Source organism: Carcharhinus amblyrhynchos, chromosome 12 (assembly GCF_965287045.1).
Source record: "Carcharhinus amblyrhynchos chromosome 12, sCarAmb.v2.hapA, whole genome shotgun sequence".
Lineage (NCBI taxonomy): Eukaryota > Metazoa > Chordata > Chondrichthyes > Carcharhiniformes > Carcharhinidae > Carcharhinus > Carcharhinus amblyrhynchos.
The window spans coordinates 24,912,715-24,939,800 of record NC_137335.1 but is presented as its reverse complement, the minus strand read 5'-3'; the positions used below and the strand labels follow the sequence as shown (position 1 = coordinate 24,939,800).

The 27,086-nt window shown below is 39.9% G+C and overlaps 1 protein-coding gene across 1 annotated transcript in view; it reads left to right on the top strand.

Annotated features, from left to right (window-relative positions):
• The window catches only part of igf2r (insulin-like growth factor 2 receptor), a 169,983-nt gene that overhangs the window by 122,310 nt on the left and 20,587 nt on the right, over nt 1–27,086 (top strand). Inside the window, exons 29-41 of the mRNA XM_080200242.1 lie at nt 7–110; nt 572–702; nt 5,447–5,646; nt 7,316–7,442; nt 8,245–8,379; nt 11,000–11,262; nt 11,541–11,762; nt 12,807–12,956; nt 13,223–13,384; nt 16,028–16,232; nt 17,093–17,327; nt 24,420–24,556; nt 25,945–26,062. Of these exons, the coding sequence (XP_080056368.1) occupies nt 7–110; nt 572–702; nt 5,447–5,646; nt 7,316–7,442; nt 8,245–8,379; nt 11,000–11,262; nt 11,541–11,762; nt 12,807–12,956; nt 13,223–13,384; nt 16,028–16,232; nt 17,093–17,327; nt 24,420–24,556; nt 25,945–26,062 (2,189 nt within the window). The remainder of the gene's footprint in view (nt 1–6; nt 111–571; nt 703–5,446; nt 5,647–7,315; nt 7,443–8,244; nt 8,380–10,999; nt 11,263–11,540; nt 11,763–12,806; nt 12,957–13,222; nt 13,385–16,027; nt 16,233–17,092; nt 17,328–24,419; nt 24,557–25,944; nt 26,063–27,086) is intronic.

The window sequence follows — 27,086 nt, the reverse complement described above, 5'->3', positions numbered from 1 at the left end:
CGACAGGGCAGGCCAGTATATTTGAGGGAAACTCCAGACTGCACATACCTGTTTGAATGGCATACATCGTATGCTTGTCCACCATTCAGATCCATTGATTGCACATTGAGGTATGTTTGCTTTTTTAATAAACTTTGTGAAGTGAATGTCAAAATGGCTTAAGTGTATGTATGATTTGAGAACAGAAACAAGTTGGGGTTGCATTGTATTCTCGGTAGAGTAATGCATAATAGATCAGCAAGCATTGGTTTGCCCAAGGGTGAAATGTGATCATGCTCACAATTAGAACTGTTGGCTTTTAGAAAGTTATAATTTTTTTTAAAGGTTTGAAATTTCTTAATGCAGAGCAATTAATGTATTTGAAGCAATTGTGATCCTAAAATTCATTTTTCACTTTCATTGTTTCCATTTCTTCACTGGTCTGTTCAATTGTACTGTGATGTGAATCTATAAAAGGTTAATTGTATTGAAGACCTGGTGTTCATTACAATTAAGATATCCTTACTGGTGGTTTAGGAAACACAATGTCAATGCAATATTATTTAACTTAAAATGTAAATCTTCCCTTCAGAGATAGTGATGGGAATTCCTATGACCTTACACCTTTGTCACAGTCCCGAGAGAACTGGGAGATCGAGCAGCAACCAAGTGGTGCACAGAAATATTACATCAACATCTGCAAGTCACTTGTCCCAAAAAATGGTGAGTGCACTGAACAGGAGTATGTGACCATGTGGCATTTGATAGACAGCCACTCTTTGACTGTTGGAATTTGCCCATGCCAGTCAAAATCAAACTATCATTACAGGAAGCGCAAATGCATTCATCATAAATTGCTAATAGGAATTTCTGCAATCTTCAGATGAGAAGGAGCAAAGGAACAGGAAAGTCCAGTTCTGTAAATTCTGGGGTCCCTGTCATTTATTTTGAGAAATAATACTAAAAATCAATTTCTACATTCTGACTGGAAATTCAAGGTTAATTTATCTTGGTTCCAGCAAGATCTGACAACTTATTCTCCTTAAAGATTTACTATGACAACTTCTTAAACCCTTTCGGAGTGCCTGTACCACAGCAAAATTTAGCATGCCATGGGCATAATGTGAAAGTTGTTTCTTCATGGCATACAGAGTAGGCAAATAAGTCTGACAAGGTGGGTAGAAGCTGACAAAATCAAGGGGATAAGAATTAATAGGTGCTTGATTGCCAGCGCAGACATGATGGGCCAAATGGCCTCTTTCTGTGCTGCAGAACTGACTGTGCCTTTATAATCTTTGAATTTGGTATTTGAGACTATTTACAAGAGAGAGGGAAGAGATGAGAGGGTGATTAAGGAATATCCTGGGCTAGTTCTTGTTCTGCAAAGTAATCCTGGAATAAAAGGGGGATTTGGATCCTCCCACTGTTTGCATTAGCAAATGGGCAACCAAGCTAGAACTAACCTGGGACTCAAGTGCAACAATAGAAATGAAAAATGAAAGTCTATTTTTGATCTGTTATAATGGTATCTCTTTTGAAAGACTTCCGCTATACTGGAGAGAAGTTGGGGTGGTTTACTTTTGGAGCAGAGAAGGTTAGGGGAAATTTGGTAGGGATGCTCAAAATGACAGGTCTTGTTGGAGTAAATAAGGAAGATCTGTTTCCACTAGCTGAGGGATTGATAACCAGAAGAGAGATTTAAGCAAAGGAACAAGAGATGAGAATGTGTTTATGCAGCTTGTTATCTTGACACTTGTCTGAAAGGATGGTCTAACAGAACTTTCAGAAAGGAAATCGTTAGTACCTGTAGAGAGAAATTCAGGCAACTGGAATCAAATTGGATATCTTCTGAACAGCTGTAACGGACTAAGACTGAATATTTCCCCTTGTTCTGTAAATTAGGGAGTACATATTGATTATTAATAATCTGTCATCCAACATCATTAAATGGATTATTGGTTGCTTATCTCTGCTATTTGTGGAACCTGGTAATTTTTTTGCTGCATTTTATACTTTGCACTTAAAGTATTGATTTGGTTGTCATGTTTTGGGATGAACTGAGGTGGTAAAAGAAGCTTTATAAATGGAGTGTCTTTCTTTGTCACCATTGTTTGTTCTTCCCCCTCCATTTATTTTCCTCTTTATACCTATCGTGCTCAGTTTGTAAAATTGATTCTACCGTATTGCTGGAGCTGCAGACATGATTCCAGGATGGTATGTTGCATTCCTATTGTCAGGGATGTCAGAGTGGCATTCTTCTGAGAGAGGGTGAACAGCCAGAGGTCATGGTCCACGTTGGTACCAGTGACTTGGGTAGGAAGGCAGATGAGATCTACAATCAGAATTTTGAGAGGTAGGTTGAAAATCAGCAAGCATTACCACAAGTGTATAAAGTTCTGGATTATTCCCAATGCCATGTGCAAGTGAGAATATGATGTGGGTATGCCAGTGTTGGACTGGCGTAAACACAGTAAAAAGTCTGACAACACCAGGTTTTAGTCCAACCTATTTGATAGGTTGGACTAAAACCTGGTGTTGTCAGACTTTTTACAAGTGAGAATAGAAATAGGAGGATAAGGCATGTTTGGAAAGATGGTGCAAGAGGGAGAGCTTTCAATTTCTGGGACATAGGACTGGCTCTGGGGAAGATGGCACATGATAAGCTGAATGGGCTATCTTGAACAGAGCTTGGACTGAGTTCCTTACAGGAGTGTTTGGCTTGTGCTGTTGCAAGGGCTTTGACTTAACTTGACAGTGTGGGAACCAAGAGAGGAATACCAGAGTGTGTAGTACGGGCAGGGATAGATAGTACTGTAGTAAGTAAATAGGTGGTCAGAATAGGGACTAAAGTTTTATGAAGTCTGTGTTGCTGTAAATCATAGTGCAGGAGGAGGCCATTGGCCCATCAAACCTGAATTGTCAACAATCCCACCCAGGCCGTATCCCCATTAGCCCATATATTTACCTTGCTTGTTGCTCTGACACTAAGGGGCAGTTTAGCATGGCCAATCAACCTAACCTGCACATCATTGGACTGCAGGGGGAAACTGGAGCATTTGAAGGAAACCCACGCAGGCAATGGGAGAACATGCAAACTCAGTGTGACCCAAGGCCCATATTGAATCTGGGTCTCTGGTGCTGAGAAGCAGCAGTGCTTACCACAGTGCCAGATGTATGTGAATGTGCAGGAAAACATGAATCAAACTGGGGAGTTGCAGGTACAAATTGCCATGTGGAAATGTGATATTGTGACAGTAAGAGACCTGGCTCAAGGAAGGGCAGAGCAGGGTGTTAAATATTCCTAGGTGCAAGGTGTTGATATTAGTTAAGGAGGATGTTGCAGTGCTGGAGCAAGAACATATCCAGGAGTGTTCGAGGACAGAATCAGTTTGACTAGTGCTAAGAAACAGAGTGCAGTTACATTGTTCAGTGTAGTCTATAGACTGCCAGATGGTAGGAAGGATGTAGCAGAACAAGCCTATAGGGAAATTGGAGACATGCAAGCATTATAGAGCCATTATAATTGACTTTAGTTACCAGAATGTAGACTGAGTAGGGCCAACTTTTCTAGATTGTGTTCAGGAAATGTTTCTACAGCAGACTGTTGGACTGGGCACAAAAAAGAATGCTCTGTTAGACCTGGTTTTTGTGGGTCAAGTAGATCAAGTGTCAGCAGAGAAACATTTAGGAGGCACTGAGTCTTCTATTGTAAAGTTTTAGATGATGACTGGAAAAGGATAATGGGCAAACCCAGAGTAAGCTAATTGGACAAGCATGTAGCTGAGCCAGTTAAACTGGAACAAAGGCTGATGGGAAAAGCTACAGTTGAACAATGGGCTATCTTCCAAAAAGAAGGAGCCAGGCGTGACAAGGTATATTCTCTCAAAAGGTGGGGGTAGGGCAAACAAATGCTGAGTTTGGTGGATGAAAAAGGAGATAAAAATTAAGATAAAGAAGAAAGCTTATAACAAGTGTCAAGTAGAAAATACAATTGAGAACCCAGAGGAATACTGAAGATTCAGAGGGGAAATGAAAAAGTGTATTAGAGAAGCGAAGTGTGTTTGAGGGAAAAGACTGGCCACCAACATTAAGGAGAATACCAAAGTCTTTGCTTGACACAAATAGTAAAGTGTTAAATGAAGGCTAGGGCCAATTAGGGACCTAAAATGGAGTATAGGCATGGCAGCAAGGAGCATGACTGAGGTAATAAAGGAATACTTTGCATCGGTCTTTAGTAAGTCATTAGATTGCAATTCTGAAGGGGTGCAGGAGCAGAGGGACTTGGTGTATATGTGCATAGATTATTGAAGGTAGCAGGACAGATGGCGAGAGCAGCTAAGTATGCAGTGGCCTGGGCTTTCTGCACACTTGTTTCCTTCTCTGAACGGTATGCTTTATCTGTGTAGCGTGCAAGAAACAATACTTTTCACTGTATACTCGTGCTAATAAATCAAATAAAAAAACCTCAGCCAGACTATCTTATATAGTTCAAGGCACCACACTATACGAAAAATGTGAATGCATTGGAGAGAGTGCAGTTGACGTTTACGAGAATGGTTCCAGAGATGAGGAACTTCATTTTTCAGGATAGATTGGACAGATTGAGACTGTTCTCCTTGGAGAGAAGATGACTTAGGAGTTTTGGGGTGTTCAGAATCATGATGGGGCTGGACAGAGTAGATAAGTTGAAACAGTTCCCGCTTGTAAAAGGATTGAGGAATGAGGGGCACAGATTAAAAATGATTCGCAAAAGAAGCTGATGTAATGTGAGAACTTTTTCATGCAGCGGGTCATTTAGATCTGGAGTGCACTGCCTGGGGATATGGTGGAGGTAGGTTCATTTGAGTCTTTCAAGAGGGCATTAGATGGTTACTTAAATAGAAACCATGTGCAAGGGTACCTGCATACAACAACAGATTGGCATTAAGTCATTTGACCTGGTGCAGACACTGCCAAATGCTTTCCTGCACCATTACAGTTCTCTGGTTATGATCCTTGCTAAAATTTATAGGAAGATAAATAACCTATTTATACTCTATTTATTTTATTGCTATATCTGGGATGGCATGGTGAATGGTGCTAGGATTTTGAGCCTTGACCCATTGTGCTGTGTCCTTCAATGGTTTAATGGAGTGTTGTGCTATTAACTTGGAAATTCAAGTTGTCTAACATCAGATGGGAGTGTGCAATTCTGGAAAGCAAATCTATAGGTAACTTTCACATTTTTAAGAGCTATGTTCAACATAATTTAGCAAGGATTTAAGTAAGAATTGAGAATGTGGACTTGTGTCTGAGCCACATTGATTTGAAGCCGAGTCCTCAAGAACCTCATTCTTTGAGGTTATGCATCATATCGTTTGAATTCTTCTGATACATTGGCATTGTTTTGGTTAGTTTTCAAATCTGATATTATTCGGTGGATTGCTTGTTATTGATTAGTTTATGACATGTTTTTCACCTTTTGTAGGCAGCTGGGCTTGTCCCTTGAGTGCCGCCGCCTGCCTGAAGAACGGCAACAAATACGCAAGCCTTGGTGGTGTAGTTGCAGGACCAAGGTGGGAAGCACATGGTCTGCTTGTCCTACACTATCAAAATGGTGACTTATGTCCTGATGGAAGGCGCAATAAGACCACGATTATACGCTTTAAATGTGATAAAGATGCAATTGTAAGTCACCTTAATGGGATTTTTATTCTGAGCTCAATAAAAATGAGTGGAAAACTTGTAGGAAAAAACAACAATATGTGGAAAGCTTATCTTCAGCCCTTGTTTTACTTTTCTTCCTTGGATTCCTGGTATGATGCTTGAAGCCACGTCTGCTTAATTTGTAGCTTTCCTGTTTAATGTGTAACAATTCTGTTACTTCCGCTGCCGATGCCCAGGAATCTCAATCATTACATACCATTGTCCCTTAGTAACCTTCTGGACCATATAGATGCATGTCACAAGGAATGTACAACTGGCAGGTTACACTGTACATATTGTCTTCCCCACTCCTGATTTTTAGCTGGTAGATTATTAGTGAAAGAAGTTCTTTAGGCTTCATATTGCCAGCTCATCTCAGTGATGAATTTGAAAGCTAAATGGTACGTGAAATGTTTAATCCAATTTTGTTGCACTGTCAGCTCCCTTCATTTTCAAGTTAAACTCTATTCTCTGGAATTAGATAATCATAGAGATTTACAACATGTAAACAGGCCCTTCAGGCCAATTTGTCCATGCTGCCCTTTTTTTCAAACCCCTAAGCTGTCTCAATTGCCTGCGTTTGGCCCATATCCCTCTATACCCAACTTACCCATGTAACTGTCTGAATGCTTTTTAAAAGACAAAATTATACCCACCTCTCATACTAACAAGCTGTTAGAGGTAGTAGCAGAGGCGAGTACAATTGTCTTTTAAAATGCATTTAGACAGTTGCATGGGTAAGATGGGTATAGAGGAATGTGATGCTGGGCATAAGGATATTTATTGCACATTCTAATTTCCCTGAGAGTTGGTTGACCTTCTCTTGAGATGCTGATTCCTTGTGGGAAAGGTATTCGCACAAGGCCATTATTAAGTTGCAGGATACTGATTTGGTGATTAAAGAGCTAGCAATGTGTCCAGTTCACAATTCTGAGACGTGGTAATGTGTTCCCAGAAGATTGCTGTTGTCCTCCCTGTGCAAGAGGCAACAAGTAAGCAAGGTGCAATCAAAGTAACTTGTTGTATTTTGGCCTGCAGATCATGTTCCTATAAGTGCATTGTGGCAGAATGGACATAGTCCACTGTCACACAATTACATTCGTTGCATTAGGCAGAGCATGTGAACTGCAGATTAAAATGAGTCTTTCTGAAGCTAAATCCCACTATCCAGGGGATTATGCTTTTCTCTGATCCTCTGCACACACCATCCACTTACCCTGCTGTGCTGGTGTATTTCAAGAAGGAAACTGGAGAGAAGTTCAAGGCAAATCCCCCAATTGTTTTTATGCAGTATAAGAATATCATGAGGTGTAGAGCTTTTCCTTGAATTGTCAGACGTGCAGACAGTGAAGAAGTTAAATGACTAGCCAGATATTTCTGTCTGGGATAAATGGTTACTGACTTTATTTTTGTATTGGATTTGTTCATACTAGACGAAATTCATTTTGATTAAGTTGCATGAGCCAGGATACACTGAACTTGGGACAGTCTTGCCTCAAAAAATAGTTGGCTTGTGATATTATAGTAAATTCCTGAACATCAAATATATAGGTGCATGTGGAGAAGTCTTGTCATCTGTTTTGACCAAATATTTACTGGTATTGTTCAATCGTACGAACGTTCCTTTTAAAAGTAATCTATCTTTCTGTAGAACACGAAGCCAAACTTGATCACTGCCATTCAAGAATGCGAGTATACGTTTTTGTGGTTTACGGCTGTTGCTTGCCCTGTGACTAAGAACGTCCACAATGATTGTGTTGTGACTAATCCGCTTACAGGTCAGTAATGTGCATTTTTGTGGCAGCATCACTTTTCAAATGGCCAAATATCGGCAAACATTGAATGAAATTTACTCTAAATCTTAAAGCAATAAGCTCCACGCTGAACTCTTGTCAACAGTTAAACTACCCAATTACAATAAGTTATCTCAATTGGAAAATGTAATGACAAGTCCAGAAAACACTAGGAGATTAAATTAAAACACTGCTGATTAGAAATCCAACCTAGTCTTCACAAAATCTATAATGAAACAGCCCTGCTCCTAGATAGCACCCAGGATAAAGCAAAATAACTTGCATAATCTCAAGCAACAACAGCAACAATTGGAAACATTTGAGGTCAGGTTTGCATCTGTGAATTAATGTTTGTTGTGTGCACAACTTTCACCAGAACTTGATCCGCAAGTTTTTGCCACAAATGCTGACTGACCAACTCGGTGTTCCCTGCATTATGTCTCTCTGGTTTTCCGTGTCTGCAGTATTTTGGCGCTCTCAAAGGAGGATCTTACCTCACTTCTAACACAGTCAAATATTCTCCATCAATAATCAAATGCAATCCAGTGAATGCTGGACTGTGGCATGCACTTGAGCTTCTGTGTTTTATGTTTAAAGTGTTTTCTTTAGGGATGGATTTATAGCATTTCATTCCACAGTGGCATTGTTTTGTATATAAATCCTTTTACTATTTTACAAGCTGATATTTATCACATTAAAATATTGTACTTGGGCATAAATCTTCAGTTAGATATGAATTTCTTATGAACTTAGCTGCCTATATTTCTAATTCTGATTTTCTGTTCAGGCCATTTATTTGACCTAAACTCACTGCAATCTGATCAAGGCTACACTGTATATGACCGGAAAATCAGAGGAAAAATTGTTCATCTTAATGTTTGCAATAAGGTGCAAAACACAGGATGTTCGGGAGATGAAGTTGGTATGTATTAAAGGGATGTCTAAATTATATTGCTTCTATTGATTTCAGAATTCTGATCCTTTTTATCTTTAATTTTCCCCATGACCTTGTTCCTCTCCATCTCACTAACCCTCCAACCTCACAACTACTACCATTCTTATCTGAGCTAATGGGTGGGATTTTCTGGCTGCGTGTGTGCCCAGAGACCATAAACTCCTGCCCAAGGTCAGCGGACCTATAAAAGATCCGATTAATTTTCTGCCCTGCCTGTGGTTGGTTGGATGGGAATTTTCCAGCCAACATCTCTACGTAGCTTGGTGCTATATTTTGTTTATAATGCCCCTGTGAAGTGCCTTGCGATGTTTCGTGGCATAACTTATTGTTTGTATTTTAATATGCATCCTGTGCAACTTTATAGCTGGAGTGAAATCCACTGTATGCTTCTATGATGGATAAAGTATTTCTAATTCAAAACCCTTCCCTGAGAAATCTAAGGAAATTATTTCAAGTAATTATTGTTGACCATATCTAGTTCAGAGGTCAGCCGTCTTAAGGACATAAAATGATATAGCACAGGAGGAGGCCAACTGGCACATTGAACCTTTGCTCTTTAGTAGAGCTATCCAATTAATATCCCTTGCTTGCAATTTCTCTTTAGTGCAGTGACTTTTAAACCTTCAAGTGTTCATACAATTCACCTTTGACAGTCACTGAATTTGCTTTCAGTACTTTTTCAAACATTGCCTTCCAGGTCACCATGACTCGTGACATTTAAAATGTTTCCTTGTCACTTCTAGTTCTGTCAATTGTGCATTTTTAACTTGTAAGCAACTTTTCTGTGATTAGAAACAGTTTCTCCTTTGTTTCCTCAACAAAACCATACATGATTTTCTCAATGTGCCCTTAACCTTCTGCAGATTCTCTGGTATCTCCACATAAGCCCTGCATTTCTGGCACTTTCCCCAAGGTTTTGACATCCTTCCAAAACTCTGTGGAGTTGGTCACAATAGTCCAGCTGGGGCTGACAGAGGTTTATTAAAAATTGGCATTACTTTTGTACTCCATGCTTTTATCAATAATGTCAGTCTGCTTTTGCGGCTTATCTCTCAACTTGTCTGTGAAAGTTCAAAAATAGGAAAACAAGTGGACTAATTAGGTCTTTGAGCCTGCTCAGCCTTTCGATGAGATCATGGCTGACCTGCTACCTAAATGTTTTAGACTGATATTTCTTAATATCTTATTAAGAAAATATCAATCTCAAATCTAAAATTGGCAATTGAGCTGGAACCCATTGGTGAATAGAAGGGAGTTCCAATTATCTACTTTTTAGTGTTCCCTTAATTTCACACCTGAAATATCTGGCTCTAGACTGTACTCACTAGTCCAGGCTCCAACCAGTAGAAATGGTTTCCATCTGCTCTTATCTGTTCCCTTCAATATCTTGAAATTGTTGACCATATCCTCCCTCAACTTTCTAATTTTCCATCTCCTTTGTTTCAAATTAACCTGGGAATTCATGTATAATTCTGGTAAATATATGCTGCACTGCTTAATGTGGTGCACAGAGCTGCTCACAGTCCTCTAGCTGTGGTTTGGATTAAGGCTTCGTATGGCTGAAGCTGACCTCCAGCTGTAAAGACTGAGAATCCATTAGCCCTTTTCATTATTTTCTGTGATTTTAGTAGGCATCCGAGTGTCTTGGACTTGTATTATTTCAAGCTTTGCGATTTATAAGTACCCTGTTTTTCCTTTTTTTAGGTCTAAAGTAGATGATATTACATTTGCCTACATTGAAATCCAGTTTTGCTCAAAATGTATCAAAATCCTTGTAATTGTGTGCTTCTGTTTACATTGCTTATGTGGCCTATTTTTGTGACATCAGCTAATGTTGGTATGACTTTCTGTGCAGTTATCCAAGTCGTTAAGGAATACAGTGAAGAGGCCCCCATACTGATCTTTTCAGAATACCATTAATTATATCCTCACCATTGGAATACCTGTTCATTTAACTTAGTCTTCCATTCACCCAATTTCTTAACTAGGTCACTAATTTGTTTTTAATTCCATGAGTTTCAACTTTCACAGCCTCTTAATTATATTGCTGAGGATTTTGTTGTTCCTAGATGTTTGTGTTGCAGATACCCATGTTCAGGTGATAAATATATAAATCAGAAGAGCAGTTGTCCAAATACCGGCATCCCAGCCATGAAGAACATTTCACATTACCTGAAAAACAACAATTCGCTGCTCTGCTTTCTGCAGATTCTATATACAACTCTCACTATAATCCCACAGATTTCATCTTTGCTGAAAAATCTGTTGTTACTGATTTTTTTGTATCAGAGAAGTTGGATTCGATTGTACATTTCTACTCCAAAACCATCTTGTAGAGTACATCCATCATATATGTGTGAGATATTCTGTTGAAGGCCTTCTCCATAGAACTGGTGCAGGTATCTTCCTGTCCTGTGCGTGGGCAATCACTTGATTGGTGATGTATGGTGCCCTACACACTGCAAGCATTATATCCTACACTTGAATACAGTGAACATTGCAGACTGAAGGCAGTTAACATATTTGGGAACTTTTTTAAAGATTTAATGTTTCATTTGGACAGTAGTAATGTTCATGTACTTTGCAGGTGTGTGTATTCAAGGAGGTCAGACTGCAATCAATGCAGGACGTTTCAACAAAGAAGTGACATATGTAGATCAAGTGTTGAGGCTCACGTATGACAACGGTGACGTCTGCTCCAGCAACAAGAACCTGCGTCACAGAAGCATCTTCAGCTTTGTCTGTGGCCCTACTGCAGGTGCAGAAACGGGACCTGTTCTGGTGACTTCAGATGAGAAGTTGTGCACTCATTATTTTTCTTGGCACACACAGCTGGCCTGTGAGCATGAGGTAGAGTTTTTACAGCAATTTTATAACCAGTAACTTAGAAATTGCCACAATGTGACTGTAAAAAATTAAAGTGGAAATCAAGTTTGTTTTTTTTTGAACCTGTTCTCTCAGTATTTCAATTCTCTAATTGTTAACTTGGGTGAATTTTTCACTTTTGCTCCTTGAATAAAAAGTGAGTTTACATAAGTTGGAATGGTTTTCTGACCCTTAAATAAACTCTTTTCTATTACAAAGTAACTAAGCTGACATGTTCTTGCCCTTTCTGGTTTGTTGGCTAGGTGAGATGCTCAGTGAAGAATGGAAGTTCGATTATTGACCTAAGTCCTCTGATGCAGAAGAGTGGGTACTATTCTGCAGAGGATGAAGATATTGCTGACGATGGTCATGGTGACTCTCCTGATTTTTACATCAACATTTGCCAGCCATTGAATCCAATCCCAGAAGTTACCTGTCCCCCTGGTTCAGCTGTTTGTATGGATCCTGTGAATGGACCACCTGTGGTAAGCTGAAATGTGCAACTGTGTATATTGTTGCTTATATATGTTCTAATGATGCTAAATCTGAATGTGGTATATTGGAATATGATTATGACGCAACTCTACAGATATTATCACTTTATTTTGAAGGGGAGAGTTGCATTATGGTTTTAGTTACAGCTTCTGGCTAATTATCAGGAAAGTTCTCTTTGTTGCATTTTACATTCCAGTGACAAGCCCAAGCTGTTTTCAAATTGGAGGGATAGTGTCTGGATAGGGTTGTTTCGGTGCAGGCTTGATGGGCCGAATAGTGGCCTCCTGCACTGTAGGGATTCCGTTTGTCCAAGCTTTGTTCATTATTTCTAGCATATCTATAGCTTGAGGTTGAATTTTGTTTAATGCTCCAATGAGGTACCTTGGGATGCTTTATAAGTGCAAGTTGTTGTGGGGTATACCTGTCTTGAAAGGGACTGCTTTTTAGCTTCTTCCATGTGGATGAGGGTGGATATTAAGTTTCTTCCTTTTGAAACAGGAAAATTAAATGACTGTCATCTTGGAAATATTTTTAAATCTTCTAAGTGCATATTTCTCCATAATATCACCTGGATAGAGTGGATGTGGAGAGGATGTTTCCACTAGTAGGAAAAACTGGAGCCAGAGGGCACAACCTCCGGCTAAAGTGACAATCCTTTACAACAGATGAGGAGGAATTTCTTCAGCCAGAGAGTGGTGGATCTATGGAATTCTTTGCCACAGAAGGCTGTGGAGGCCCGGTCATTCAGTGTCTTTAAGACAGATAGGCTCTTGATTAACAAGGGGATCAGGGCTGTTGGGGAAAAGGTAGGAGAATGGGGATGAGAAAAAAAACAGGTGTGATTGAGTGACGGAGCAGACTCAATGAGCCAAGTGGCCTAATTCTGTGTCTTATGGTCTTATCACTGCACTTCACATTTATTTTTTTGATAGATGCATTCAGATGAAAGCAATGCAACTGAAGTAAAAAGAAGTTAATAGAATTAATGCTAAAATCTCAGTTTCAATAATTTGCTGCGTTTTTTTTTATTTTAGGCAATTGGTTATATCTCTGGACCTCCACGGATTAATTCAGCAACTGAGGAAGTCTACATTTCCTTTAATAGCAATACCACCTGTCAAACCAACCAGAATTTGAATTATGACTCCCTCATTGTATTTCATTGTGTCAGGGGTGTAGATTTGGTAAGAAACTCTTTGGCTATTCTACAATTGAACTATAAAGTCTAGAGTTTACTAAAATAGAGTAGGTGACAGTAAAAGGCTTGTATTGTCTCATGTAGATAATGACTGAGTTGGGCCAGCTTCAAGTAAATATTGTATGCAATAACCAGTGCATTTGCAAAGCTTAGCTTTTACATTGTTTTCTCCCTTTATATGGATTTGGAAAGGTGGTGTTAAGTGTGATGTGCTCAAATGGTGATCCATTCTGTGGCAATTTTTCTTTCCAGGGAAGACCAAAGATGATGAGAAAATCAGATTGCAGCTTTGTGTTTGAATGGGCAACTCCACTGGTCTGTCCAGATTCGGTGATTGCATCTGGCTGTTCACTAACTGATGAGCAATTGCATTACACATTCAGTCTGTCGTCTTTGACAGGAAGAAGATACCAGGTAATCACTTTGATTATGTGAAAGTGAACAAGTTCCAGATTAGCTGGAACTTGGGTATAAGTGACACATGAACATTTGTAGACAACTCAAAAATGGAGAGTCCCTTCAACTACAAAGAGAATGAAGATAATGGAGGATGTGGATAAATAGAGGGTAGATTCAGTTCTTCCCCGACTACTTCCCCAATGTGACCCTGTCTAAATACCCTCAGGCTTCACGTGGCCCAAGAGTGAAAACTTGGAGGGTATGAAAATTGCAGAGGTGGGGAGATGGCTGGTGGATGCTGTCTGGTTGCTGAGTAAGGGTATGGCTGGGGTTCAGATGCTAGAGGTGCCATGAATGCGGTTAAACGTAGTGAGAAGTGTTTAAACTGCAGGGTTCTTAAATTTTAAAAATCTGTCTTTTCACAGGCACTTTTTGCAACAACAATCAGGCCTTGAAGATCTGTCCATTACATTACATCCACCATTAGAATAAAACATAATCATTTAAAGGGACCTCACAGCTGCTAACATTGAGCTTCACAACAGTTCATCTCATCTCTCCACTGATGGTGGTCTTCCACTATTTAGGAAGCCCTGTGTTAGGAGGTATAAAGTGCACAAAGACCTGAAATACCCAAAGAAGTGTTAGAATAAAGAATAGTTTGGAAATATGTGGCAGATGAAGATGGACTTTGGGTGCATGTACTTAATGTGCAGTACATGGTCAGTGAAGTGGCAAGTTACAGTCATAAGTAGACATGGATAGTGACCTTGCTGAAATAAGGGGAGGAATGAGCCATTAATATTCCTGGCTACAGTGGATTCAGGAAAATTGGCAAAGCTAAGTGTGGTTGGCAAGCAATATCAATCAATGGTCCTGCACTATGAAAATCATATCAGAATTTTTGTTTATAACTGAGGAAGTATAGAAAAACTGGGTCTATGTTAAAGATCACCAACCAATGGGAAGGAAATGAGAAGTAAATTTGCAGGCATGTTGCACCAGAATGCAATGAGAATTTTTAATTCCCTGATGAAATTGGGGAGAAAATGGTATGAAGTGCAGAAAGGAGGAGGAATTCCTGAAATGTGTGGAAGTTTTCTTAATCAGTGTATTTAAGAACATAAGAAATAAGAAATAGGAGCAGGAGTAGGCCATCTAGCCCTTCGAGCCTGCCCCGCCATTCAATAAGATCATGGCTGATCTGTCGTGGCTCAGTTCCACTTTCCCGCCCTCTCCCCATAACCCTTAATCCCCTCTCTTATCAAGAACCCATCAACCTGCTTCTTAAAAATATTTAGCGAGGCAGCCTCCACCACTTCAACGGGCGGAGAATTCCAGAGATTCACCACCCTTTGAGTGAAGAAGTTCCTCCTCAACTCCGTTCTAAACCGCCTCCCCTTTATCTTGAGGCTGTGCCCCCTAGTCCTACTGTCTTTTTTGAGCGGGAAGAGTCTCTCCACCTCTATCCTATCCATCCATTTCCAGTTAAACAAGTGAAGAAACAGTTTTGGATCTAGTTCTGGAGAATGAAGTTGAGTGATTTGGTGAGAGAGCACAGTAATAGTAATATCATTGGGTTTAAAGTATTCAGGAAAAAGGCAAATAAAATGTAGATGTATGTTCAACTGGAGGTAGACCAATTTCAGTGACTTAGAAAGGGATATGCTCCTGTGAAAATGAAATTTCAGATTGACAGCTAAAGTTGTAATTTAGCTTTAGGAAGCCTCCAGAGAGCTGATGAGAGTACAAAAGAGAACTGCATGGCTGAAAATAGTCTTCCCAGCCAGGTCCTGATCTCCAAAGTTGAAATGACAAATGTCCAAAAGGAAGGCAAAAAAATGCTTAAAAGACACAAGTTCTCCCTGACAACATTGACCTTAATGAATGGGAGGAACTTGCTGCCAGTTTGAATGGTGGCAATTTGCCCATCAAACTGTATAGCAGCAAAGAAAGAAATGGAAGTAAATCCTGCAGTCCAGATCTCACTACCTCATAGAATGCCTTGCCCCATGTGCCCAAAGATCTGTGAGTTGAAAATCGACCGACTCCGTTATGAGAAGACCTATGGCAGAAGCAGACGCCATGAGGAGACGCCATCCTTGAATCGAGGGGCAGCCAGTTGGCAACGTTGCCAAAAAGGGGGAAAGAACAGACAGCCAAGGCTGAACCATCTCTGATGACTAAACACAGATTAAAATGAAAGATGAGAAAGGAATCTTATGGCAAATAACTGGTTCATTATCCAGTGTAAATCCAAGTTGAATGCAGAAATACAGGGAAGAATTGAAAAAGGAAATAGCAGGGTAGGCACAGATTGAGAATAAATTAACGGGTTAACACAAAAGGGTTCATAAATGGTAAAAACATAATCAAAGCAAAGTTTGGGCTGTTAAACCAAAAGGACCTTGTGGGTGCTGACTGTTTCTTCAGTACTAAAAGTGCTTTGTAACTTGTTCATTCTTTATACAATTGTTAAGTTTCTTCTGAAGTCCTCACTGGATTTATTTGTGACTATTTTACCTTTAATTCTGTCATTTTTGTTTTCCCTACAGTGGGAATGTTTTCTTTATGTCTACCTTAGCATTATTTTATAAGCTGCTTTTAGCGTGTTATGATAGTGCTCTGAAATAATTGACAATGTTTTTGATCTCTCAGGTTCAGTCTGGAAAGAGGACATATTACCTTAATATATGTGCAGCAGTAACTGAAGGACCTGACAAGTGTAAAGATAGTGCTGTCTGTTTGGTCTCAGGAGATGAAGCAGTTTCATTTGGTAATCCAAAAGCAATGACTCTGGAATACAAACATCAGGATCAGGCCTTAATTTTGCACTACAACAGTAGTGAGCTGTGCCCAAAAGGTAATGGGCGAAGTTAATTTAACTTGTTTGCTAAGTGTCTTTTGTATGTTGAAGCAAATACTGTGAATCATAATCCTTTAACTGTACTTTTGTACACAATCAATTACCTTGCGCTTGGAAGTGGCAAGTTGTGCAGTTTATTTTGCCTCAACTTCAATTCAGTAAAATGTTATCCTTGGGGTGCACCAGTGTACCCCAGGTTTCTTGGGTTATTCTGAATTAGTTGACCTTAGGGCAGTTTGTAGGAAGCTGCAATGTGCTGTAGTACTGAGAGCTGGAGTAAGGAAATAACTTTGGGTTGCTTCCCAGTTTCTATAGCATTGTCCTGCTGAAAATGCAAGTGTGAATCTTGGATGGGGCCACAATCAGACAGGATTATTGTGCTCTATATAGTTGCCTGGGTGGACATGATCTGTGCCTCCACTAGTGTATGAGGATGCCACCTGTGTGAGTACAGGAAGCCCAGAAAATCAAAGGAAAGGAAGAGTGGGTGACCTATAGGAAGATGAAGGATAACAGTGACAGGAGCTCGTGTTTATTTTTATTTGTTTAAACAGCAATTCAAGAGTTCACAATACATCAGCCAGCTTAGACTTTAGCTCTTTCATTTGGGGTGACCTGTGTGCTTTTTCCTCTGCCTTTGAGTGACTGAAAGAAGAGAGCTTTGCAGATTCCCTTTAAGTTTTTCAAGAAATCTTAGTGATTGTATGACTGATGGGAGATCAGACCGATTTCTGTGGTGTGCAATGACAGGCATGTGGCTTCTGTAGTTACAGTATGTAACAAAAACCAGCGCTTTTGTGTGCGAGCTAATGGGTTAATTGTTATTTAATAAACTGCTTAAATTCCAATGGTTTCAGCAACGGCAACTCGGAGATCAACGATCATCTTCAGATGTGATGAAACAGTTGAAGGTGGAAATCCTGAGGTACTGAGCGAGACTCTTAATTGCTCAACAACATTTGAATGGAAGACAAACGCAGTTTGTCCACCCAAACAGATGGAATGCAAGATGATTCATAGTCATAAGACCTATGATTTGAGGATGCTTTCTTCTCTTACCGGATCATGGAAGTTCATGTCTGATGGTTATACGTAAGTTATAGTTTTCCCACCATTTATAGAGTTTCTATTTTTGTATATTGTTTGCACTGTATTTCCATAGTTGTAATCGAATCAAATTCAATATTTTAATATTTACTGAACTTTGGACTCCTACCTGATAACTGAACATTGCAGACTAGGAAAGTACTCACCTTGATTTCTCGTTTTTATTGTTAATTAACCTCACAAAGGGTCAAAAGGTGGAGTTGCATTGGTCATCTGTGGTTTTTGAAAGAGAAAAATGATGGCTGTTTCTCCTAATGGCTATCCCCAGCTTATGATGGGCTTGCGTATCTGCAGATGCTTGTTGAGGTCGAACTTAGCTGTGATTGTCTTGGTCAGAAATCATACTGATAATGTATATTTCCATCTTGAACACGTGAATAATAGCTACCTGAGCATGAGACTGAATGATGCTCTATCTGTGATATAGTAAGAAATCAACCCTTAACCCTGAGAGAGAACTAATTTAGAAAGTCAAGTTGTTAAAAACAAAGTTCTTCTGGCTGATCTTTATTCTAGCAATACAAAAGTGCTAAATCATAAAATATCTAAATCATTTCTTGAAAAATTGCTATTGCTATAATGGTTGAACTTCCATGTATAAAACCTTTCTGCCCCTCTTAAAAGTCACTGACCTTAACATGTTCATTTTTACATAGAACAAGCACTGGGAATATCATAAGCCCCTGAATTCATATTTATTACAATAAATTCCAACCTGCTTTTCTTCCCTCCCCAATCCACCATCAATGTGCTTGTCCAATCCAGCTATCCATTGGAAAACTAATTGGCAACTCAGTGACTGTAGAATACACCACCAAGGCATTTCTATATTCAGTATTACTAGTGAACCCCTTTTAACACACATGCTTTTTTTAAAAGAATTATACGCAAGTAGGAGATGAAGGAGACTATGAAAGACGGCGGGGCAACTTGTGATGGGTTCTTGCTGTTATTTTCCAACATGGTCTATGTTAGGGGTGTCCAAACTATCGTCCACAAGCTAAATAACCTAAATGATCTGGTTATGTTTTCCACTTTGAAGTGTTTGTGGCTTTAAGCTGTTTTAAATTTGGCTGGGGCAGGTTTTACTCTTTGCTCATTGATGAATAAATTTTATATCAAAACATAAAATGTTCATATATGCTTGATGTATGGATGTCATCAGCAGCATTGTATCTGTAGTTTGTATTTGTATCATCTAGAGGTAAAGGAAAAGTTGGACACTTGATGTGACTGACCTCGAAGATAAATCAAAATTTGTTTACCTGCTGGTAGAGTTGTAAATTTATTTATTTGTAGAAGCAAATATTGAAAGAGTGCCTGTTGCGTAATGGTCTGGTACACAGGATGTGTTTTGGTGCCCAGGACTTTTGGAAGATAGGGTGAGCATGCTGGATAGGAATGCACTGGGCTTCCCCTTCCTTGCCCAAAAACACTGTACAGGACAGAGGACGTTATCGTCTCTGGATTTTGGACTTTAAAAAAAAGTCTTGTGGCTAAATTCTAAACAACACTGATTGTTAACCTGAGTATAGCAAACAATAAGACAATTCAATTGAAATACTTGATTTTTAATTGGCTATGCCATTTGTGACTTGTGTTTATGAACCTGACCTGAAAGTTAATTCTGCTATAGGTTTTACCTGCTTGAAAAAATTATTGAATTGTTGCAACACAGAAGGAGACTATTAACCAGTCAAGTCCGTGCCAGCTTTCCCAAGAGTAATCCAGCCACCCACCCTTTTTCCGTATCCCTGCAAGTATTCGCCTAATTCCCCTTTGAAAGTCATAATTGAATGTGGCTCCACAGGCCTTTCAGACAGTGCACTAAGGAACTTAACCACACATTGGCTGACTATAGTTTTTTGTGGTGCCTTTTCACTGTTTTCTCAATCTGGTTCTCAATCCTTCTGCCAATTGTATCAGTTTCCCTCTGTTCTGTCAAAAACTGGAGTCCATCATTAAGCAAATTGTAACAATTCACTTGGAAAATCATATTAAGCAGTTTATTGAAAGGAGATTTTTTAAAAACATGGCTAGCAGCTGGCTAAAGGAGGACCAGTGAGTACTGTATTTGCTTTTTCAAAAGCATTCAGGAATACCACAAGTTTGTTGAACAAGTTAAAGATTCATGGGATAGGGATAAACTGTTAGCATGCATAGAGGTTTGGTTAAAGGACAAAGTAGAATAAATGGGTCATTTTCAGGTTGACTGGCTTATGCAAATTGCGTGGGGGGGGAGGAATGAATGTATGGTTTGAAATGTATCCAAATTTGCTGACGATACTGAGCTAGCTGCGAAAGTAAGATTTGAGACAACTAAGTCTGCCAAGGGATGTGGTTGGATTAAGTGAGTGGGCAATGAGGTGAACATGGAAGATAAGAGTATAGGATGCAGTAATTCTTCAGGAAGAAGAATAGAAACTCAATATTTTAAATTGAGACACCATTAAATGGTGTTCAGAAGGATTCTGGTGTCCTTGTATTAGAAACATTGCTAACATGCAAGTACAGCAAGTAATTAAGAAGGCAAATGCAATATTTATTGCAGGGAGGTTGAGGCACAAGAGTAGAGAAGTCTTGGTGTGATTGTCTTGGCCTTGTTGAGGAGTTGAGGAGGAACTTCTTCACTCAAAGGGTGGTGAATCTCTGGAATTCTCTGCCCGTTGAAGTGGTGGAGGCTGCCTCGCTAAATATTTTTAAGAAGCGGGTTGATGGGTTTTTGATAAGAGAGGGGATTAAGGGTTATGGGGAGAGGGCGGGAAAGTGGAACTGAGCCACGACAGATCAGCCATGATCTTATTGAATGGCGGGGCAGGCTCGAAGGGCTAGATGGCCTACTCCTGCTCCTATTTCTTATGTTCTTATGTTCTTATGTTCTTGTGTGAGAACACATTTAGAGTACACTGTGTGCATATTTTTGATCTCTGCTCAAGGAAAGATATTTCGGCCTTGGACGGCATGCAGCAAATTTTCACTAGATTGTATTTCCTGGGAGGAGGGGGTTGTCCTTTGTGGAAGGATTGTGTAGAACTATACTCTGGAGTTTAGAAGAATGCAGGGGATTATGCTCAACCAAAAAATTGAGGGTTTTTCTTTATTCAAGAGATGTGGGCTTTGCTGGCCACACCAGCATTCATTGTCCCATCACTAATTGTCCTTGAAGGTGGTGGTGAACTGCTGCCTTGAATTGTGCAGGCATGTAATGTAGGTACACCCACAAGTACTGATAAGGGAGTACCAGGACTTTGACTTGGTGATAGTGAAGAAATGGTGACATATTTCCAGGTCAGGAACTTCCTGGTGGTGTTCCCATGTCCCTGCTGCCCTTGTCTTTCGAGATGGTAGTGAATAGATGCTGAGAAGCTATATTCCTGGTTAGAGAGTCTGGAACTCAGGGTGGGGGACGGCTATATTCTCAACCCAGGTTGGGGCAAGAGTAGATGTATTCCCAGGATAGGGGGTCTGCCATTTCAGACCCAAAAGAAATTCTGTCAGCATTCTGCAGAGACCGTTCCCTCTGGGATAACCTAGTCCACTCCTCCACTATACCAAACACACCTTTCCCGTCACTCATGGCACCTTCCCATGCAACTGCAGGTGTAACACCTCTTTACCTGTTCCAGGCTTACCATCCGAAGTCCAAAACACTCATTCCAGGCTGAGCAGCATTTCACTTGCACCTCTTTCAAATTGGTGTATTGCATTCACTTCTCCCAATGTGGTCTCTAACAAAGAGACCAAGTGTAGAATGGGTGATCGCTTTGCTGAGCATCTTTGGTCTGTGCACAATCAGAGCCCTGCCCTTCTGGTTGCCATTTTAACACAGTCCTGCTCCCATGTCCACATGTCTGACCTTGACCTGCACTGTTCCAGTGAAGTTCAACACAAACTGGAGAAACAGCATCTCATCCTCCAGCTAGACACTTGCAGCCTCCCAGTCTCAACATCGAATTCACCAACTTAGATGATGAGCTCAGCCCCTTTTGCTTTCGTTTTATTTAATTTTTACTGTTCTCTACCTCTTCCTTTTATTGTCTGTCTTTATTTTTGTGCCCCTCCCCACTCTTCCCCTACTTTATTCCTCCCCTTCTTCTCTCTGCCTCCCCCCCCCCCCCAACACGTACGCACACCCCGAGCTTACTCTCTAATTTCAGCTTTTGTACCGTTTGGCCATTCACACCGTTTATTCTCCCTGTGGAATGCCATTAGTAGTTTTTTCCCCTGGTTTCTGTGGCTATGACTCATCATTCATGCCCTCACTCTGCAGTATAAATATCTCCCACTTTCTATGCCTTTTTTAGTTTTGACAGAATCGTCTGGACTTGAAATGTTGGCCCTTTTCTCTCCTTACAGATGCTGCCTGACCTGCTGAGATTTCGAGCATTTTCTCTTTTGGTCAAAAGAAATTCCTTTACTCGGAGCATTGAATCTCTGGAATTCTCTACCCGGAGGTTTTGTGAAACAGAAATCATGTTTGATAAAATTATTAGGTCCATTTAGTACATCTCAAGCAGACAGGATAAAGAGGGTCCAGAAAGACATTCAATTAGGTGGTGCACAAAAGATTATGTTGGGGTTAAAATATTAATGTGAATAATAGTTTGGATAACTAGTGGGAAGCAGAGTCAAGATAAATGGATCATTTTCAGGTTGGCAAACTAATCAGCATAGTGCCAAAGGTTTCAGTGCTGAGGCCTCAATTATTTGGATCTATGCCAGCAAGTTGGATAAAGTCAAATCTGCAGCAACAAAGAGGTAGGAAATTAAGTTGAGGAGGGTGATGGGTTAAGTGAGTGGGCAAAAATTTGGAAGATGGAATGTTAAATGTGAGGTTATCCACTTTGTCGCCATGTTCCATTTAAATATTCTGCTTTTTTTTATTCTGCTTGCCAAAGTGCTCGAGTACTGAAAGATCTAGGTGTCCTTGTACATTAAAACAAAAGGCCAGCGTGCAAGTACAGCAAATAATTAGAAAAGCAAATGGAATATTGGCCTTTACGTTAAAGGGGAAGAAACATTAAAAGTATGGAAGTCCTGCTACAACAGTGCAGGCATTGCTGCAACTGCACCTAGAGGAGTGTGCGCACTTTTGGTCTCAATGTACTTGCCTTATTTCAGAAAATACTCGCTATGCTGATTCCTGGGATGAAGGGTTGAGCCTATACCAATTGGAGTTTGGAATAATGAGAGATGATCTTATAGAAGCATGCAAGGTTCTGAGGGAGCTTGATAGATGGATGCTGCGTTACAGATTTTTGATCTGCAAGGGAGCCTAGGAATGTATGGGCCAGCAGGAAGTTGAGGCCAAAATCCAATCAACCATGATATGACTAAAATACAGAACAGGCTCAAAACTGAATGGCCTATTCCTTCTATTTATGATTTTTGACTGGATGTTCAGTTGACTATATTAAAAGTTGAGATCAATAAATTTTGGTATTCTAACATAATCAAAGGATATGAGGAATAAGTGGAATTGAGGTTGAAGATTTTGATCTTATTAAATGGTGGAACAAAATTGTTCGGCAAGAAATGTGAATAGACTGTGGTACTTAAGGCACTGGGACCAGATGAGATGCGTCCAAGGATATTGATGGGAATGAGATTGGGAATGCAGAGGTGCTGGCCATAATGTTCCAGTCTCAAATGCTGCGCTGGTACCAGAGGATTGGAGAATGACCAATGTTATATCCTTGTTCAAGCCCCAGCAATTATAGACTCGTCAGTTTGACAGCAGTGGTGGGCAAACTTCTAGAAACAATAATTTGAAATAGAGTTGGTAGTCACCTGAAAAGAATGTGGGTGATTAGTAAGAGCCAGTTTTGAAAGGCGAATCATGTTTAACTTGCTGGAGTTTTTTGAGGAAGTCACAGGGTCTTTGAGGACAATGCTGTTGAATTAGTGTACTGGACTTTCAGAAGGCATTTGATCCAGTGCCCCACAACAGGCTTGAGAAAAATCATTGTTCATGGAAGAAAAGTGGCAATAGCAATGTGGATGCAAAATTTGGCAAAAGAATGAGCAGCAGTAATGGTTAATGGATGTTTTTTTAGACAGGTTTGTAGTGGAGATTCCCAGGGGTCTGTATTGGGACCCTTGTTTTTCCTGATGTATACCATGATCTAGATCATTAATATAGGGGACGTTTACAAAGTTTCCATATCTCTCAAAACTTGAAAGTATTGTAAATTGTGAAGCGGACAGTCTGGAACTTCAACACGATGCAGACAAGTTGGTGGAGTGGGTTGATGGATGGCAGATTAAATTCAATGCAAAGAAGTGTGAGGTGATGCCTTTTGGTAGGAAGATTATGGAGACACAATTTAAAATGAGGGTAAAATTCTTAAGTGGGTGCAGGAGCAGAGGGACCTTTGTGTATATATGCCCAAGTCATTAAAGATGTCAGGACAAGTGAAGAAAGCAGTTAATAAAGCATATAACATTCCAGGCTTTTTTAATGGGGGCTAGAGTACAAGAGTAAAGAAGTTGTGCTGAACTTGTACAAAGTACTAGTTAGACCTCAGCTGGAATATTATGTCCAACTCTGGATGCCACACTCTTATAGAAAAGGTATGAATGTAATAGAGTGCAGAAGAGGTTTACAAGAATAGTTCTGCAGATGAGAACCTTGAGTTAGACTGTTCTCCTTGGAGAGAAGAAGGCTAAGTGGAAGTTTGATAGAGAAGTTCAAAATCTGAGACTGGATGGAATAGATAGGAGAAACCGTTGCCACTTGTAAAATGAGAGCAACAGGGTGCAGATTTAAGTGATTTGCAAAAGAAGCAAATGTGATGCGAGAAAAACCTTTCAGGTCTGAAAAATAGTGTCTGGAAGTGTGGTGGAGTAGGTGTAATTGAGGCCTTCAGGAGGGCATGAGACGATTATTTGAATAAAAACATAGTGCAGGTATACAAGGAAAAGGCAAGGGAATATAGCCCTTATTTGGTAGGCTGATGCAGACACACTGGTCCAAATGGCTGCCTCCATCATAAGTTGTGATCCTGGACATGTTGAAAAGATGTGGCCTACTTCTGTTCCTTTGTATTGTGAATTTATTCCAATTTTATCTTCTAGGTATTACATGAATCTCTGTCAAGGAGTTCATGAAGGACCCACAGGCTGCCCTGCACATGCCAGCATGTGCAGAAAGAATAAAAATGGACAAACCCAGGTGTTGGGACTTGTTCACACCCAAAAAATGGACATTCAAGGTATGATGTCTTGTCACTTACCTTAATATGCAGTGCAAGTAATGGTTTACATATAATTAAACAACTATTTCCTGAAATGTAAAATTTGAAGTCAGGATCTCCAGTCTTCGACTCTAAATTACTTGTGGTCATCATTTGAAGCAGAAAACCAAACCTCCGTACTGTCTGGGTTTAATAAGAAAGCCTGTAGATACCCTGCCTCTCACTGTAGTCACAATTTACATGTTTATTTCCTCTGACCATCCAGTCCATTTTAGGCAAAGTACCTTTGCATGCTTGTGAACAGACTCTGGAAGTTTATACAATGGAGATGTGCTTAATATTCAGTTTCTCTCATTCATTTTCTCTTGTATTGACTTTTGAATCTTGCTTACTGACTCTCTTCCATTTAACTGTCCTAGAGCCCTACATAACTCAAATCTCTGAATCTACTGTCTACACAGAACACTTCACTTGATTAGGCCAACTCTGAACTGCAGCCTTAAAGTTGCAGTATATTATTTTGTGTTGATGTTCTTTGACTTTGTACAAATACATTGCAAATGCTCTGCAAGACATCCTGCTTTTTTCCTTGTCATTTACATTGTAAGTAGGGAAAAAAGGGAGATGTGATATGTACTACATGATTGCAGTTTAGCTAAATTAATGTTTTACCTGTTTCCTAAATGTCCCTACATCTCAAAGCTCAGCCCTTTAGTTTGAACAGTCATATTGAAAGCTATTATGTTCCATTTAGTGCCTGTTAACAGTATCTTAACTAAGTTCCATTGTGAATGCACTTTATTTGGATATGGAAATTTGGAATGTCTAAAAAAGAGATATCACTTCAAAAAGCATTAAGATACAGAACAGATTCCATACTCCAGGGCAGTGTATTTGGGGGTTATCCCCAAAATGTGCTGTGGAACATCACCCTGAAGATTCCCAGGAATTTGTGGAGCAATTGCCTGCAAAGTGCAAACTTGCAGTGGGCAATTGCCCTACACTGGGAACCATGCAAAATCGCAACCTTTGGAGGGTTCCCACTGGGTTACATCAAGAGTTAGCGAAAAATGTTAAACTTGAAGGCAGTTTGACTCTTCCACCCTGCAGAAGTTCAGGCCCATTTAAACTCTGCAAACTCTAATGTGCAGCATTGCTTGGTTTAATCTGTAAAATAAGCAGACCGTTGGTTGCTCTTGTGGTTTTGTAACCATGTCAGTCAGCTGGGTTCAGTTCTCTAATAAGGGTAAGAGCAGAAGTAATGAGATCTAGATTTATGTTGTGAACAGTAACAGTTTTCTGTATAGTTGGCAAAATGAACGCAGCTTAGTATGATACATGTCTGTGAAGAGTTGCTTGACAAGCTAATTTAGCCTAAAAGCTTTTATCTCCATTTTTTTTTCCAGATAAATATCTTTATGTGAACTATTCAAATGGCTATTTTGCGTGTAGCACAGGAAAGCGTGCAAAGACAATTATACAAATGCAGTGTTCATCAACTGGTGGAGTACCGGAGTTTAAAAGGTGAGGTAGACATTTCCTCCAATTATTTGAAGTATTGATAAAAATCTGATAACTAAATTGGATCATCTTGATTCCATCAAGCACAGACTAGGTCTGAAACATTGGAAGAGCAGACCAAGGCAGGAGTAAAGCAAGGGTCGCATATTTAAAATGCAGCTTTGTCTAGACAATTCTTGTTTACACAGTGACGGGCACTGGTTACTCACCAGAAAGATAGTGGTGTCACGGCATCTCGATAGTGAAGACTTCGTGACAAAATAGTATTTCCATTAAACTTTGCGGAAATAAGAACGTAAGAACCGGGAGCAGGAGTAGGCCATCTGGCCCCTTGAGCCTGCTCTGCCATTCAATAAGACCATGACTGATCTTTTTGTGGACTCAGCTCCACTTGCCCGCCCACTCATCATAATACTTAATTCCTTTACTGTTCAAAAATTTGTCTATTCTTGCCTTAAAAACATCCAATAACGTAGCCTCAACTACTACACTGGGTGGGGAATTACAGATTCACAAACCTTTGGGTGAAGAAGTTCCTCCTCAACTCAGTCCTAAATCCGCACAATCTTATTGTGAGGCCAGGCTCCCTAGTTCTACTTTCAGCAGCCAGTGGAAACAAATTTGCTGCTTTTAGCTTATCTATTCCCATCATAATCTTGTATGTTTCTATAAGATCTCCCCTCATTCTTCTGAATTCCAATGAATATAGCCCCAGTCTGCTCAGTCTGTCCTCATAAGCCAACCCTCTCAACTCCAGAATCAATCTAATGAATCTCCTCTGCATCATCAGAGGCCAGTACATTCTTTCTCAAATGAGGAGACTAAAACTGTACACGTACTCCAGCTGTGACCTCACCAGCACCCTACAACATAACCTTGCTGTTTTTAAACTTCATCCCTCTAGCAATGAAGGACAAAATTTCATTTGCTGCCTTAATTACCTGCTGCAACTGCAAACCAATTCCTGTGATTTTTGCAGAAGAACACCAGATCCCCCTGCACAGCAGCATGCTGCAATTTTTTGCCA